Below are 12,950 nucleotides of genomic sequence, written 5' to 3' on the forward strand. Positions count from 1 at the left end.
AGACCTCACACTGCTGTGCTCTCTGCAGCCAGTGATATGTATTGTCCCTGGAGAGATGTGTAATCAGACCTCACACTGCTGTGCTCTGTGCTCTCTGCAGCCAGTGTTATGTATTGTCCCTGGAGAGATGTGTAATCAGACCTCACACTGCTGTGCTCTGTGCTCTCTGCAGTCAGTGTTATGTATTGTCCCTGGAGAGATGTGTAATCAGACCTCACACTGCTGTGCTCTGTGCTCTCTGCAGCCAGTGTTAGGTTTTATCACTGGAGAGATTTGTTAATGTGTGTATGTTGTTAGTAGCAGCAGGACTGTGACATGGGGATTTGTATTCCAGGATTGTAGCTTCTTATTATAATGAGGGGTGCTGCTGTGCTCAGAACTTTCTGTATTGAGCTGCTGCACTGCCCTTCCCTCTGCTTAGAGTGATTGCTGTAGTATCCAACCAGAAGCTGCTACAGTTTTTACTTTCAGCACAGAAGAATGACTATGGAGCAGCACAGAGCACAGCAGTGTGAGGACACATTCCCAGTGCACTCAGAGAATAAACAATACTGGTATAGAAATCCACATATCACAGTCCTGCTGCTACTAACAACATAGTGAAAGGTTATATTTTACACTTCTGAGGCTTTGGTACAATGTAGATAATCCCGGCTGATACTTTGTATCCAGTGTTTAAAATGTAACAATTCAACAGAACGGAAACCATTATTACAGCTGCAGTCCTGGGACTGGGTGGGGGCGGGGTGGGGGCTGTCGGGTGCCCCTGTACCTGGGTGCTGCACATTCTGTCTCCATCTTTTCTCCTTCTCCCCTGTAGCTCAGGTCTGTGCCTCGCAGAGAGGGATATGTGGGGGAGGGGGTCTCCGAATACCTGGGCCCCCCTGACCTCACACCCCGAGTCGCGGCCAAGTCCTCTCCTAATAGGAATCCCAGACGGATTCTCAGCTCCTCCGGTTGTGACTCAGTCTTGCCGCCTCGTTACTCGTGTTGGTGCCCATCCTGGCACCGCTGGCACCGCACACATGGAGCCGGGTGTAGAGAAATCCGAAAATATTATTATCTGTTTTGTTTCATGACATCAGATTATTATTCCAAGTATTTCGCTCTTAAATTTCCTGTGGGGTAAAGTAACGGAGCGAGCTCTGGATGTCACCAGCAGGGGGCGCCGCTCCAGCCTGGGGTCCTTACTGTAATGGGAGCAGAGCTGCAGGGTAAAGCATGGAGGATGTCACCTGAGGCTCCTGGACCCCAGTCTGTATGGGGGGCCCCGATTATAATGTAATGGCCCCTACTCGCTACTGCCCCCTGCTTTACCCTGCAGCTCAGCTCCTTCAGACCCGCTGCTGTATCTAAGCACAATCCCTCCGATATGAGGAAACGTTGGTGCCCCCGGGAGGAGCCTGGCAGTGAGAGGGTTAACCCGATCCCTGGAACTTTCCATCCGGCCCCTGGATCGTGTGACCCGGCCGCCATGTTTTCCTTGGCTCCGGCGCTCTGCTCCGGTTTTCTTTCATATTTACATTATTCCCGGATTCTTCCTCCTCCTCGGTTTCACGGCTTTTGACTTTCAGAAATTTTCCTTTTTTATATAATTTTGTCTTCAGTAACAAAAAATGTTCGGGCTCAGAATAAACAAAACCGGAGGCGAAGGTAACAGAGGGCGAGGGGCACGAGGGGCAGCGCCACATCCCATCATCTGCAAGAAAGGGAAAGGGTTAACACCATGATGCCCGGGCAGGGGGAATGCACAGAGGGCACAGGGTGCTACATGTAGGGACTGAGATGACTCCTACGGGTAGATACCAGGAAGGGCGCAGGATACTGGGCAAAGAGTGGGGTACAATGGGTACACAGGGGGCAGGGGAGGGTTCTTTGGTTAGATACCAGGTAGGAACTGGGTTCTATGGGTAGATGAGGCAGGGTAGATACGGGCAGATACCCATACAACCGGGCAGGGGATAGGTAGATATGGGCAGGTGGTGGGTAGAGACGGGCAGGGGGTGGGTAGATACAGGCAGGAGGTGGGTAGAGACGGGGCAGGGGGTTGGTAGAGACGGGGCAGGGGGTGGGTAGAGACGGGCAGGGGGTGGGTAGATATGGGGCAGGGGGTGGGTAGAGACGGGCAGGGGGTGGGTAGGTACGGGCAGGGGGTAGGTAGATACGGGCAGGGGGTGGGTAGGTACGGGCAGGGGGTGGGTAGAGACGGGCAGGGAGTGGGTAGAGACGGGCAGGTGGTGGGTAGATACGGGCAGGGGGTGGGTAGATACGGGGCAGGGGGTGGGTAGGTACGGGGCAGGTGGTGGGTAGAGACGGGCAGGGGGTGGGTAGATACGGGGCAGGTGGTGGGTAGGTACGGGCAGGGCAGATCTGAGGGGCAGATTTCTTGTATCTGATGGCTCTCCTCTCCCCCTGCAGGATCCTCCAGGGATGTGATGGAGTCTTGCTGTGCGGCCGGGCAGCAGTGGTCCATGGACCATGGAGAATGTGAGAACCTGCCCCTCAGCGCCTCCCCGGACTGCAGGTAGGTGCCCAGACCCCCATGATGGCGCCCGGACCCTGCGTCACTGTGCTCTATAGATGAGACTATAGATAAGTGATATTGGGGGGAGGGGCTCCCGCATCGGGGACGTGACTATAGCCGAGGGTGGAGTTCCCCTTTAAGGAGTACATTTTGGGAATGTGATCCTGGAGCCGGTAATTGAACACAACTACAGGACCCGGAGCCTCCGCAGGAGGAAATGACATTAACATGGAAAGTGCTGGAAGCTTCCGCCACGATCCGGGGATTCTGATTCTTGTTTTGCTCATAAAAATAAGAAATTCCAAAAATCGTATAAAAATTCCAAGAAGCAAAAAAAACCCATTTACAGGATCCTCTGCAGCTGCATGTATGAGGACAACATGAAATGTAGGACCCCGGGGGTCATATTCACACAATAACTGGCACAGCTCTGCTCATCCTGAGCCTTCTGGTTCAGCACACTTCATTTAGTCCTTCTTGAGACAAAAGATTTAATCTGAACCAGGAAGATCTGGATGAGTAGAGGGAGGATAAAGCTGTCCTGAGCCAGGAGCCTCGGAAAAACCATTGCTGTGCTGAAACAGCAGGCACAGGATGAGCAGCATTGTGTAACCCTAACCCTGCTGATGGTGTTCGGATAATAACCCCGCCCCCCGCACCACAATGCAACACAGATGTGCAGACCCAGAGAGACCCGAGATACCCACAGACTTTAAAGGGAACCTACCACCACGGATCTACCTATAAAGGAGCATCTATAGGACGTGAGGATAGACCTTTTATCCCCAGGTCCCTGCAATATTTTACTAACTTTTAATCCCTAATATGTAAATTTTGTAAAGAGGCTAATGGGGCGTGGAGTAGGCGGAGCTGAGGTTACACGGAGCGGCTACTCCACGCCCCAGTAGCCTCTTTGATCCTCCTACCACATGTCTTCGGCGCGCAGCTCCTTGTAGCTGTGCACCCTCGTCCGCGAAACCTGCCGTCTGCGCATGCACAGAACAGTAAGCCCGCGACTGCACAGCTCCAGCTTTGGAGCAATGACCGCGCAGCCTCGAGCCTGCTGTTCTGCGCATGCGCAGACGGCAGGTTTAGCAGACGAGGGTAGGAGGGTAAAAGAGGCTAAAATTTATATATTAGGGAAAGTTAGTAAAATATTCCGGGGATGTCCATGACCTGAGATGGGGAAAAGCCTGTCACCATGGGGGACATACAGCCCCTGCAGTGTTGTCATGGGCCCGGGCTCACTCTGCCCCCTGGTAGATCCAGTCCTGCACATGGTCTATCAGAGTCCAGGATACGGACTGCTGCAGAGAACCCCCCACCCCGCAGCAGATCTGGATCATTCTGACCGATGGTGCTGTTTTTTTGCAGACAACAGCGCCACCCCTGACTTCTGGTTGTGTTTAGTATTACAATGCAGCTCCATTACCATGAATTGAGATGCAATACCACCCCCGGCCTGTGCACAGATGTGGCGCTGTTACCCTGTAATAAAGCAGCCATGGTTTTCTGATGACATCCCCTTTAAATGAGTCAAAATACGTAAAAATATCAAGTGAAGGAATTGCCCTTTAAGCAGTGACTGATCCATCAGACGGCGACCCGCAGGTGTCCCCGGAACACTGCTCCAGGATTTTAGGAATGACGGAATACTTGAGATAATTGGGATTACATTTCGGCTTTTGGCGTTGCCATAGTGACTGCTTCAGACACAGGAACTGCCAAGAAACTGTCACATTGTAACGGAGCACATCCCGAGACGAAGCCAAGACGTCTCATGTGTAAGGAGGGGAAGTGATGGCTGCGAAATGTGGGAACGCTGACAACTTCCCCGGATGATCCCTGCGGCGGAGGGATCGGGAATAATGGACGGGAAGTGTGGGGGGGTGGGCGGGGAAATATACGACTCAGCGGCGCCTACACCTGTCAGAATATTAACTTACTACCTACCCACAGCATGGGGGCGCCACTGAGCACAGCCATCCAGTGTCTACACTCCCCCTCCCTGCACAGGTCACCGAGCATGCCCACTACACTCCCCCTCCCTGCACAGGTCACCGAGCATGCCCACTACACTCCCCCTCCCTGCACAGGTCACCGAGCATGCCCACTACACTCCCCCTCCCTGCACAGGTCACCGAGCATGCCCACTACACTCCCCCTCCCTGCACAGTGTGCCGAGCATGCCCACTACACTCCCCCTCCCTGCACAGGTCACCGAGCATGCCCACTACACTCCCCCTCCCTGCACAGGTCACCGAGCATGCCCACTACACTCCCCCTCCCTGCACAGTGTGCCGAGCATGCCCACTACACTCCCCCTCCCTGCACAGTGTGCCGAGCATGCCCACTACACTCCCCCTCCCTGCACAGGTCACCGAGCATGCCCACTACACTCCCCCTCCCTGCACAGGTCACCGAGCATGCCCACTACACTCCCCCTCCCTGCACAGGTCACCGAGCATGCCCACTACACTCCCCCTCCCTGCACAGGGCACCAAGCATGCCCACTACACTCCCCCTCCCTGCACAGGTCACCGAGCATGCCCACTACACTCCCCCTCCCTGCACAGGTCACCGAGCATGCCCACTACACTCCCCCTCCCTGCACAGTTCACCGAGCATGCCCACTACACTCCCCCTCTCTGCACAGGTCACCGAGCATGCCCACTACACTCCCCCTCCCTGCACAGGGCACCAAGCATGCCCACTACACTCCCCCTCCCTGCACAGGTCACCGAGCATGCCCACTACACTCCCCCTCCCTGCACAGGTCACCGAGCATGCCCACTACACTCCCCCTCTCTGCACAGGTCACCGAGCATGCCCACTACACTCCCCCTCCCTGCACAGGTCACCGAGCATGCCCACTACACTCCCCCTCCCTGCACAGGTCACCGAGCATGCCCACTACACTCCCCCTCCCTGCACAGGTCACCGAGCATGCCCACTACACTCCCCCTCCCTGCACAGTTCACCGAGCATGCCCACTACACTCCCCCTCTCTGCACAGGTCACCGAGCATGCCCACTGCACTCCCCAACCCTGCACATGCCCCTAAGCATGCCCACTACACTACTCCTCCCTGCACAGGTCACCGAGCATGCCCACTACACTCCCCCTCCCTGCACAGTGTGCCGAGCATGCCCACTACACTCCCCAACCCTGCACATGTCACCGAGCATGCCCACTACACTCCCCCTCCCTGCACAGTTCACCGAGCATGCCCACTACACTCCCCCTCCCTGCACAGGTCACCGAGCATGCCCACTACACTCCCCCTCCCTGCACAGGTCACCGAGCATGCCCACTACACTCCCCCTCCCTGCACAGGTCACCGAGCATGCCCACTGCACTCCCCAACCCTGCACATGCCCCGAGCATGCCCACTACACTACTCCTCCCTGCACAGGTCACCAAGCATGCCCACTACACTCCCCCTCCCTGCACAGGGCACCAAGCATGCCCACTACACTCCCCCTCCCTGCACAGGGCACCAAGCATGCCCACTAAACCCCCCCCCCTCCCAGCACAGGTCACAGAGCATGCCCACTACACTCCCCCTCCCTGCACAGGTCACCGAGCATGCCCACTACACTCCCCCTCCCTGCACAGGGCACCAAGCATGCCCACTACACTCCCAGACAATAGCGCCAACCCTGACTTCTGGTTGTGTATGGTATTGCAATCATTAACGTGAATTGTGCTCAGCTGCAAGACCCCATGCGACCTGTGCACAGGGGTGGCGCTGTTACCCTGTAATAAAGCAGACTCGTCTACATTGCAGGCTGGCGGAGCGGCAGTGCTGCGTATCGTACCTCAAGGACAACACGTGTATCGCTGGGATGATCGCTGCCAAGGAAGACGGAATCTGTCTCCAAACAGAGAACGATCAGTGCGAACGCTCTCACTTCAAGGTCAGCTCCTCCTGCTCTATAACATGCTGCCTGCAGATAGGACACTATGTACAATCTGCTCAGCTCCTCCTGCTCTATGACATGATGCCTGCAGATAGGACACTACGTACAATCTGCTCAGCTCCTCCTGCTCTATAACATGCTGCCTGCAGATGGGACACTATGTACAATCTGCTCAGCTCCTCCTGCTCTATAACATGCCGCCTGCAGATAGGACACTATATACAATCTTCTTCCCTCCTCCTGCTCTATAACATACTGCCTGCAGATAGGACACTATGTACAATCTGTTCAGCTCCTCCTGCTCTGTAACATGCTGCCTGCAGATAGGACACAATGTACAATCTGCTCAGCTCCTCCAGCTCTATAACATGCTGCCTGCAGATAGGACACTATGTACAATCTGCTCAGCTCCTCCTGCTCTAGAACAAGCTGCCTGCAGATAGGACACTATATACAATATGCTTAGCTCCTCCTGCTCTATAACATGCTGCCTGCAGATAGGACACTATATACAATATGCTCAGCTCCTCCTGCTCTATAACATGCTGCCTGCAGATAGGACACTACGTACAATCTGCTCAGCTCCTCCTGCTCTAGAACAAGCTGCCTGCAGATAGGACACTATGTACAATCTGCTTCCCTCCTGCTCTATAACATGCTGCCTGCAGATAGGACACTATATACAATCTGCTTCCCTCCTGCTTTATAACATGCTGCCTGCAGATAGGACACTATGTACAATGTGCTCAGCTCCTCCGGCTCTATAACATGCTGCCCGCTGATAGGACATTATGTACAATCTTCTTCCCTCCTCCTGCTCTATAACATGCTGCCTGTAGATAGGACACTATGTACAATTTGCTCAGATCCTCCTGCTCTATAACATGCTGCCTGCAGATAGGACATTATGTACAATCTGCTTCCCTCCTGCTGCTCTATAACATGCTGCCTGCAGATAGGACACTATGTACAATCTGCTCAGCTCCTCCTGCTCTATAACATGCTGCCTGCAGGTAGGACACTATGTACAATCTGCTCAGCTCCTCCTGCTCTATAACATGCTGCCTGCAGATAGGACACTATGGACAATGTGCTCAGCTCCTCCTGCTCTATAACATGCTGCCTGCAGATAGGACACTATGTACAATCTGCTTAGCTCCTCCTGCTCTATGACATGCTGCCTGCAGATAGGACATTATGTACAATCTTCTTCCCTCCTCCTGCTCTATAACATGCTGCCTGTAGATAGGACACTATGTACAATCTGCTCAGCTCTTCCTGCTCTATAACATGCTGCCTGCAGATAGGACACTATATACAATCTGCTCAGCTCCTCCTGCTCTATAACATGCTGCCTGCAGATAGGACACTATGTATAATCTGCTCAGCTCCTCCTGCTCTAACATGCTGCCTGCAGATAGGACACTATGTACAATCTGCTCAGCTCCTCCTGCTCTATAACATGCTGCCTGCAGATAGGACACTATGTACAATCTGCTCTTCCTGCTCTATAACATGCTGCCTGCAGATAGGACACTATGTACAATCTGCTCAGCTCCTCCTGCTCTATGACATGATGCCTGCAGATAGGACACTATGTACAATCTGCTCAGCTCCTCCTGCTCTATAACATGCTGCCTGCAGATAGGACACTATGTATAATCCGCTCAGCTCCTCCTGCTCTATAACATGCTGCCTGCAGATAGGACACTATGTACAATCTGCTCTTCCTGCTCTATAACATGCTGCCTGCAGATAGGAAACTATGTACAATCTGCTCAGCACCTCCTGCTCTATAACATGCTGCCTGCAGATAGGACACTATGTACAATCTGCTCAGCACCTCCTGCTCTATAACATGCTGCCTGCAGATAGGACACTATGTACAATCTGCTCTTCCTGCTCTATAACATGCTGCCTGCAGATAGGACACTATGTACAATCTGCTCAGCTCCTCCTGCTCTATGACATGATGCCTGCAGATAGGACACTATGTACAATCTGCTCAGCTCCTCCTGCTCTATAACATGCTGCCTGCAGATAGGACACTATGTATAATCCGCTCAGCTCCTCCTGCTCTATAACATGCTGTCTGCAGATAGGACACTATGTACAATCTGCTCTTCCTGCTCTATAACATGCTGCCTGCAGATAGGACACTATGTACAATCTGCTCAGCACCTCCTGCTCTATAACATGCTGCCTGCAGATAGGACATTATGTACAATCTGCTTCCCTCCTGCTGCTCTATGACATGATGCCTGCAGATAGGACACTATGTACAATCTGCTCAGCTCCTCCTGCTCTATAACATGCTGCCTGCAGCTAGGACACTATGTATAATCTGCTCAGCTCCTCCTGCTCTATAACATGCTGCCTGCAGCTAGGACACTATGTATAATCTGCTCAGCTCCTTCTGCTCTATAACATGCTGCCTGCAGATAGGACACTATGTATAATCTGCTCAGCTCCTCCTGCTCTATAACATGCTGTCTGCAGATAGGACACTATGTATAATCTGCTCAGCTCGTCCTGCTCTATAACATGCTGTCTGCAGATAGGACACTATGTACAATCTGCTCAGCTCCTCCTGCTCTATAACATGCTGCCTGCAGATAGGACACTATGTACAATCTGCTCCCCTTCTCCTGCTCTATAACATGCTGCCTGCAGATAGGACACTATGTATAATCTGCCCAGCTCCTCCTGCTCTATAACATGCTGCCTGCAGATAGGACACTATGTACAATGTGTTCCTCCTGCTCTATAACATGCTGCCTGCAGATAGGACACTATGTACAATGTGCTCAGCTCCTCCTGCTCTATAACATGCTGCCTGCAGATAGGACACTATGTACAATGTGCTCCTTCTGCTCTATAACAATCCGGTTATCTCCGGGTTACATGTTCTCTCTCCCTGCTGTATATTGTAGCTGTGCTGTGACTGCTGCTCCCTGGGCCTGAAGATCAGGAAGGAGGGAGAATCCTGCGAGTCGCACCTGAGCCTGGGCTTCCCCTGCGGTCACATGATGCTGCTGTGCTGCAGCGGGGACGAGCAGCTACTGCCCCCAGAGACCCGGACTCTGCCAAAACCCGAACCCACTCCCAGGGTGGAGAAAGGTGAGTGCAGACCCATGTGTCTCCATGGCTACAGACTACAGCGAGCCGTGTGTAGTCAGATGTAGTCAGGAGCACTTCCCCCCCTCTGCCTCTGACCAGCGGCGCCCCCAGTGGTCGGGTGCATCCCCCCCCCCCCCCCCTATGACACTTCTGTATCCTGTGCAGATATCGATGAGTGCGCCCTCAACACTCACACCTGCGGGAGAGGAGAGCGCTGCCTCAACACTGACGGGTCGTTCCTGTGTGTCAGCGAGGTGACCTGCCAGCCGGGGTTCATCCTGGAGGACGGGGTGTGTCAGGGTGAGCAGTAACCACCGCTACAGTGTAACAGTACAGAGAAGCTTCTGCTACAGTGTAACAGTACAGAGAAGCTTCTGCTACAGTGTAACAGTACAGAGAAGCTTCTGCTACAGTGTAACAGTACAGAGAAGCTTCTGCTACAGTGTAACAGTACAGAGAAGCTTCTGCTACAGTGTATCAGAGTGAAGGTACCAGTACAATATCCTCTTCTCCTGCCTGATACATTGTAACGATCACATGTTCTTCATGCCGGACTGACCGCTGTCTCCCTGCAGATATCAATGAGTGCGCGGCCACCCCGGCCCCCTGTAAGCCAAGCTTCACCTGCATCAACACCCTGGGGTCCTACGTGTGTCAGCGCAAGCACCTGCACTGCAACCGCGGCTACAGGAGCAACAGCAACGGGAGCAGCTGCACCGGTACAGACCGCCAGGGCCCCTCACCCACCAGGGCATCCTCACCCAGCAGGGCCCCTCACCCAGCAGGGCCCCTCACCCAGCAGGGATCCTCACCCAGCAGGGCCCCTCACCCAGCAGGGCCCCTCACCCAGCAGGGCCCCTCACCCAGCAGGGATCCTCACCCAGCAGGGCCCCTCACCCAGCAGGGCATCCTCACCCGCCAGGGCATCCTCACCCGCCAGGGCATCCTCACCCGCCAGGGCCCCTCACCCGCCAGGGACCCTCACCCGCCAGGGACCCTCACCCGCCAGGGACCCTCACCCACCAGGGCATCCTCTGGAATACAGGGACAACATACACAACTCTCACAGCAGTGTGAGGTCTGATTACACATCTCTCCAGGGACAATACATAACACTGGCTGCAGAGAGCACAGAGCACAGCAGTGTGAGGTCTGATTACACATCTCTCCAGGGACAATACATAACACTGGCTGCAGAGAGCACAGAGCACAGCAGTGTGAGGTCTGATTACACATCTCTCCAGGGACAATACATAACACTGGCTGCAGAGAGCACAGAGCACAGCAGTGTGAGGTCTGATTACACATCTCTCCAGGGACAATACATAACACTGGCTGCAGAGAGCACAGAGCACAGCAGTGTGAGGTCTGATTACACATCTCTCCAGGGACAATACATAACACTGGCTGCAGAGAGCACAGAGCACAGCAGTGTGAGGTCTGATTACACATCTCTCCAGGGACAATACATAACACTGGCTGCAGAGAGCACAGAGCACAGCAGTGTGAGGTCTGATTACACATCTCTCCAGGGACAATACATAACACTGGCTGCAGAGAGCACAGAGCACAGCAGTGTGAGGTCTGATTACACATCTCTCCAGGGACAATACATAACACTGGCTGCAGAGAGCACAGAGCACAGCAGTGTGAGGTCTGATTACACATCTCTCCAGGGACAATACATAACACTGGCTGCAGAGAGCACAGAGCACAGCAGTGTGAGGTCTAATGACACATCTCTCCAGGGACAATACATTACACTGGCTGCAGAGAGCAGAGAGCACAGCAGTGTGAGGTCTGATTACACATCTCTCCAGGGACAATACATAACACTGGCTGCAGAGAGCACAGAGCACAGCAGTGTGAGGTATGATTACACATCTCTCCAGGGACAATACATAACACTGGCTGCAGAGAGCACAGAGCACAGCAGTGTGAGGTATGATTACACATCTCTCCAGGGACAATACATAACACTGACTACAGAGAGCACAGAGCACAGCAGTGTGAGGTCTGATTACACATGTCTCCAGGGACAATACATAACACTGGCTGCAGAGAGCACAGAGCACAGCAGTGTGAGGTATCATTACACATCTCTCCAGGGGCAATACATAACACTGACTACAGAGAGCACAGCAGTGTGAGGTCTGATTACACATCTCTCCAGGGACAATACATAACACTGGCTGCAGAGAGCACAGAGCACAGCAGTGTGAGGCTGATTACACATCTCTCCGGGGACAATACATAACACTGGCTGCAGAGAGCACAGAGCACAGCAGTGTGAGGTCTGATTACACATCTCTCCAGGGACAATACATAACACTGGCTGCAGAGAGCACAGAGCACAGCAGTGTGAGGTCTGATTACACATCTCTCCAGGGACAATACATAACACTGGCTGCAGAGAGCACAGAGCACAGCAGTGTGAGGTCTGATTACACATCTCTCCAGGGACCATACATAACACTGGCTGCAGAGAGCACAGAGCACAGCAGTGTGAGGTGTATTACACATCTCTCCAGGGACAATACATAACACTGGCCGCAGAGAGCACAGAGCACAGCAGTGTGAGGTCTGATTACACATCTCTCCAGGGACAATACATAACACTGGCTGCAGAGAGCACAGAGCACAGCAGTGTGAGGTCTGATTACAGATCTCTCCAGGGACAATACATAGCACTGGCAGCAGAGACCACAGAGCACAGCAGTGTGAGGTCTGATTACACATCTCTCCAGGGACAATACATAACACTGGCTGCAGAGAGCACAGAGCACAGCAGTGTGAGGTCTGATTACACATATCACCAGGGACAATACATAACACTGGCTGCACAGAGCACAGCAGTGTGAGGTCTGATTACACATCTCTCCAGGGACAATACATAACACTGGCTGCAGAGAGCACAGAGCACAGCAGGTGTGAGGTATGATTACACATCTCTCCAGGGACAATACATAACACTGACTGCAGAGAGCACAGAGCACAGCAGTGTGAGGTCTGATTACACATCTCTCCAGGGACAATACATAACACTGGCTGCAGAGAGCACAGAGCACAGCAGTGTGAGGCTGATTACACATCTCTCCAGGGACAATACATAACACTGGCTGCAGAGAGCACAGAGCACAGCAGTGTGAGGTCTGATTACACATCTCTCCAGGGACAATACATAACACTGGCTGCAGAGAGCACAGAGCACAGCAGTGTGAGGTCTGATTACACATCTCTCCAGGGACAATACATAACACTGGCTGCAGAGAGCACAGAGCACAGCAGTGTGAGGTGTGATTACACATCTCTCCAGGGACAATACATAACACTGGCAGCAGAGAGCACAGAGCACAGCAGTGTGAGGTCTGATTACACATCTC

The 12,950-nt window shown here is 53.3% G+C and overlaps 1 protein-coding gene across 2 annotated transcripts in view; it reads left to right on the forward strand.

Moving 5' to 3' along the window:
- Positions 1–12,950, forward strand: part of LOC140103536 (fibulin-2-like) — a 58,448-nt gene that overhangs the window by 33,096 nt on the left and 12,402 nt on the right. For both annotated transcript variants that reach the window (XM_072126632.1, XM_072126631.1), the window contains exons 3-7: positions 2,419–2,524; positions 6,315–6,444; positions 9,381–9,567; positions 9,733–9,867; positions 10,143–10,286. In XM_072126632.1, the coding sequence (XP_071982733.1) occupies positions 2,419–2,524; positions 6,315–6,444; positions 9,381–9,567; positions 9,733–9,867; positions 10,143–10,286 (702 nt within the window). The remainder of the gene's footprint in view (positions 1–2,418; positions 2,525–6,314; positions 6,445–9,380; positions 9,568–9,732; positions 9,868–10,142; positions 10,287–12,950) is intronic.

This window comes from Engystomops pustulosus, chromosome 10 (assembly GCF_040894005.1).
Source record: "Engystomops pustulosus chromosome 10, aEngPut4.maternal, whole genome shotgun sequence".
Classification (NCBI taxonomy): domain Eukaryota; kingdom Metazoa; phylum Chordata; class Amphibia; order Anura; family Leptodactylidae; genus Engystomops; species Engystomops pustulosus.